This window comes from Tupaia chinensis, unplaced genomic scaffold (assembly GCF_000334495.1).
Source record: "Tupaia chinensis unplaced genomic scaffold, TupChi_1.0 Scaffold142100_1, whole genome shotgun sequence".
Taxonomy (NCBI): Eukaryota; Metazoa; Chordata; class Mammalia; order Scandentia; family Tupaiidae; genus Tupaia; species Tupaia belangeri.
In genome coordinates, this window is record NW_006201951.1 from 893696 (window position 1) to 897257 (window position 3562).

The 3562-nt window shown below is 66.3% G+C and overlaps 2 protein-coding genes across 4 annotated transcripts in view; both read right to left on the reverse strand.

The window, feature by feature from the left end:
- Nucleotides 1-1226, reverse strand: part of LCNL1 (lipocalin like 1) — a 3600-nt gene extending 2374 nt beyond the window's left edge. Inside the window, exons 1-2 of one of the 3 annotated variants that reach the window (XM_014582079.2) lie at nucleotides 778-1226; nucleotides 397-536 (exon numbers count right to left, since the gene is read on the reverse strand). In XM_014582079.2, coding sequence (XP_014437565.1) covers nucleotides 397-536; nucleotides 778-876 — 239 coding nt within the window. In that variant the 5' untranslated portion in view covers nucleotides 877-1226. Of the gene's footprint in view, nucleotides 1-396 lie in introns of all 3 variants that reach the window. The other 2 variants (XM_014582077.2, XM_006163318.3) reach the window with 2 other exon arrangements.
- Nucleotides 1227-1705: 479 nt separating this feature from the next.
- PTGDS (prostaglandin D2 synthase) overlaps nucleotides 1706-3562 on the reverse strand; it is a 2763-nt gene continuing 906 nt past the window's right edge. The window contains exons 2-7 of the mRNA XM_006163319.3: nucleotides 3319-3458; nucleotides 3165-3241; nucleotides 2675-2791; nucleotides 2482-2586; nucleotides 2126-2151; nucleotides 1706-1824 (exon numbers count right to left, since the gene is read on the reverse strand). Coding sequence (XP_006163381.1) covers nucleotides 2126-2151; nucleotides 2482-2586; nucleotides 2675-2791; nucleotides 3165-3241; nucleotides 3319-3458 — 465 coding nt within the window. The 3' untranslated portion in view covers nucleotides 1706-1824. The remainder of the gene's footprint in view (nucleotides 1825-2125; nucleotides 2152-2481; nucleotides 2587-2674; nucleotides 2792-3164; nucleotides 3242-3318; nucleotides 3459-3562) is intronic.

Below are 3562 nucleotides of genomic sequence, written 5' to 3' on the forward strand. Positions count from 1 at the left end.
GCTGAATCCTGAGGCCGCTGCCTGCAGATCCACCCCAGGGTTCCCTCCAGCCCCACCAATTCCTAGGGCACACATTATCTGACAGGTGGGGACACACCTGCTGGGAGTAGGGACGGGCACCATGCACTTGCTCAAGGCCACACTCAGGTATGGGGTCCCCTGGTTCCCCCCAGACAACCCCCAGGACACAGGCTGCACACGCACACATACACGACAGACTCATAGCTGCATGCACACACGGCTCCTCAGCCTAGGCCTGGGAACCTTCCACAGGACCCTTGCCCTGTGAGGAGCCTGTGCCCAATGTGGGGCGCCCCAGCTCCTGCCAGCCTCGTTACAGCCTCATGCTGGCCCTCAGCCGAGGCCGTCTGGGGTGGGGCCCCTGGGATCACTTACGTGGGGTACCCAAACCTGACAGCCAGGTCACCATTGGCCAAGGCGGTCACTACAGCCATGGGCATCTTCATGTCATCCTTAGAGGCCAGGAAGCCTTGGTTGTCAGAGGCTACCCCGACCACATACCAGGTGCCCTGGAACTGCAGGGCAGTGCAGGGCCTGAGCTGCCACGTCCTGCCCAGACCCAGCGGCTGTCCAGGCTGGGCACCACACTGGCAGTCTGCAGCTGCGTCCACCCTGACTTGTTCGGGGTGAGATGCAGCTGCCGCCCACCCTGCTTCCAGCCTGGTATGGCGAGCCCAGCAGAAGGCTGTGCCCTGTGGCCCACCCCCAGCTGGATGGGGCAGTGTGTCTGGGTCTTGTCCTGGGTCCCTGGCACACCTGGCTGGCATCGAAGTTGGCCTGGATGGGCACCTGGGCAGAGCCCGGCAGCACCCTGAGAATGGCGAGGAGGAAGCCGATCAATGCAGCTCGCAGCATCGTGGAGGGCACCTGGCCACTGCTGCGGGAGAGCTGGGGTGGCTTCCCCTGGGTGGCCTTTATGTCCCCAAGATGCCCTGGGGCAGCTGGCTGGCTGGCCTCAGACACAGCCCGCTGAGATAGCTCCCTATCGAGTTTTGCCCCGAAGCTCCCTGGGCCTGCCTCCTCTCATCCCTGCCAAGCCCCTGCAAACCCTCTGGGGAGGAAGCCGGGTACCCAGCAGCCTCCTCCCACCCCAAGCACCTTCTCTTACCCAGCCCCCAGCCTTCAGCACAGGCCCAGGTCCTGGACCTCCTCCTCCAGGAAGGCCATCAAGCAGCTCAACCTCACCTCTAAGCTCTAAACTTTCAGTCCCCTGCAGGGCCCAGCCTGGATCTGCCCAGTGGGGAGCCCGGAAACCTGGTGGGAGCAGGAGGCCAGGCGAGGGGCTGGCTTTGTGCCCTGGAGGCCCAGGCAGAGGCAGGGGGCAGTGCTGGGGGGGGGGCAGGGCGGGATGAGGGGCAGCCCTCCCTAGCTGGCTAAAGGGGTGGGGGGTGGGGGGGACCTGGATACTACAGCGACTTCCACACAAATGACTTCCACACAAATGCTTCCGTTGTCCCTGGCCCTTATCTGCCACCCCCACCCCTGCAACACCCCTGATCCAAAGCTCCCTCCAGCCTCAGGCTTTCCTGCTGGGGGGGAGTGTACTGCTTGAGGGATTACGGGGCTTGGCCTGGAAGGCCTGGCTGCCTGGGTGGCAGCCCTGTGGGGGTAGCAGTAGGCACTCCCGGCTGTGGCCTACAGACTTCAGGATGGGGCCCTGCAGGACAGACGGGCAGCAGCCAGCTGGGACTTGCTTCAGGAGTTTATTGCAGGGCCAGGGGTAGGGCAGGGCCGCAGAGGCCTCTGTGGGAAGCGGGCTGGCATCAGGACAGCAGCACGGAGGACCAGAACATGGCTGGTCACCTGCGGAGAGTGGACCATTGAGGGGCCTCCCTCCTGGGACACAATAAGCCCCCTGGAACCTGGCCCCCAGGTCTCAGCCCGTGGCACGGGCAGACCTCAACCTCCCCTCTGTCCTCCAAGGCCCTCTTGCCCCTGGGAGCCCCATGCCCTGTCCCCCCTCACACCTGCACAGGGGTCTGCGTGTCCCCACCCCGGCTGGCAACCCTGGGAGGTGGGCACAGGACAGGCCCCAGGGCCACCCCTCGCGGCGCTCGCGGCGGGTGCAGACCTGGGCTGGCTACCCACCGGCCGCCCCACTCACCTACTCTTGCTGCTTCATGCACTTGTCTGCCAAGAGAGAGGCCCAGGGCAGTGGTCAGCACCCCGCCTGGGCCAGCTCCCCACTGCCCCCGAAACTAAGCAAACTCCATCATGCCCATCGCCTCCCACCCCTCCCCCACGTCCCTTTGAGGCCAGTCCTCAAAACAGAGGCCAGGCTGAAACCGGGTTGGTGGCAGCCCCCCCTCCCCATGCCTGGGGCTGGCCTGGCCCTGGCAGCAGGCCGGCACTCCTAGTGAAGGGGACTGCAGGTAGAGGGGCAGGTGGGGACAGGCATCAGTCAGAGACCATGAGGCTGGGCCGACCTTAATCCCCGCCCAGCAGATTAGCCCCCCTCACCAGTTTGGGGCAGGAAGACAATGGAATCTTCTGTGAAGCCCTGGGACTTGCAAAATGCGCTGAATTTCTCCTGTAACTCTGCTTTCAGCGGGGCCAGTGCTCGGCCTGGGGCAGGAGGGAGAGGAAGAGCGCTGGCCTCGGGGGTGCTCCACCCCGCCCGTTCCCCCACCCCCCGCCGGCGGTCAGCACGCACTGTAGAGGGCCGCCATGCGGAACTCCTGGCCCGGGCCCTTGGCGCCCTGGGTGAACAGCAGGGCGTACTCCTCGTAGTTGGTCTCTACCACGGACACGGAGTAGGTGCTGCCCCAGTCTGGGAACCAGAGAGCCCAGCTCAGAACAGCCCTTTGGCAGGCAGTCGGCCTCCTACTGCACGGCCCTAACCTCTGGTCCCCCAGCTTCGCGGTCTGGGCGGTGAGCCAAGGCCAGGCGGATGAAGGGGCACCACGTGAGAGGGCTTGGGGAGCCCCACCGGGAGAGCTCAGCAGGGTTGGGGGGTGCCTGGCAGGCGGATGGGCTCCAGAGCAGATCCAAGCAGCAGAGAAAGGGACCCTCTGCCCCCACAGAAGGGGCGAATCCCGCCCAGGCCTGCTGGACGGCCCTGAGCCCACCCTACACGGTGCAGGGCCCGGTGCGCCCAGGTCATCGGCTGCAAGTCCGCCAGGGACGCCGGGCAGCGCACTCACGGGGGCTCCTGTAGCTGTAGGAGCCGGGGGTCCCCGCGCGCCGCAGCAGCATGGTCCGGGTCTCACACTGGTTCTTCCTGTGGGCAGGGCACCGACGGGGTCAGGGGTCAGGCCCAGGACACTGGGGTGCCCAGCCGCCTGCCCGCCGGCGCACCTGAGGAATGTGGAGGTGAGGTTAAGGTCGCTGTCCTCGGTCGGGACTACCATGGTCTTGCACGTGGACAGCACCGCCTTCTTCTCCAGGAACCAGCTCGCGTTGGACGCGAGGCCCACGCTGAACCAGCGCCCCAGGAACTGCGGGAGGGGTCCCGCGGTCGGCTGCGACCCTAGGACCCTGCGGGGCTGAGCCGGTAGGCACCCCTGCCCCTCCCACTCCTCGCCAGCCCCGTCCCTCCGCC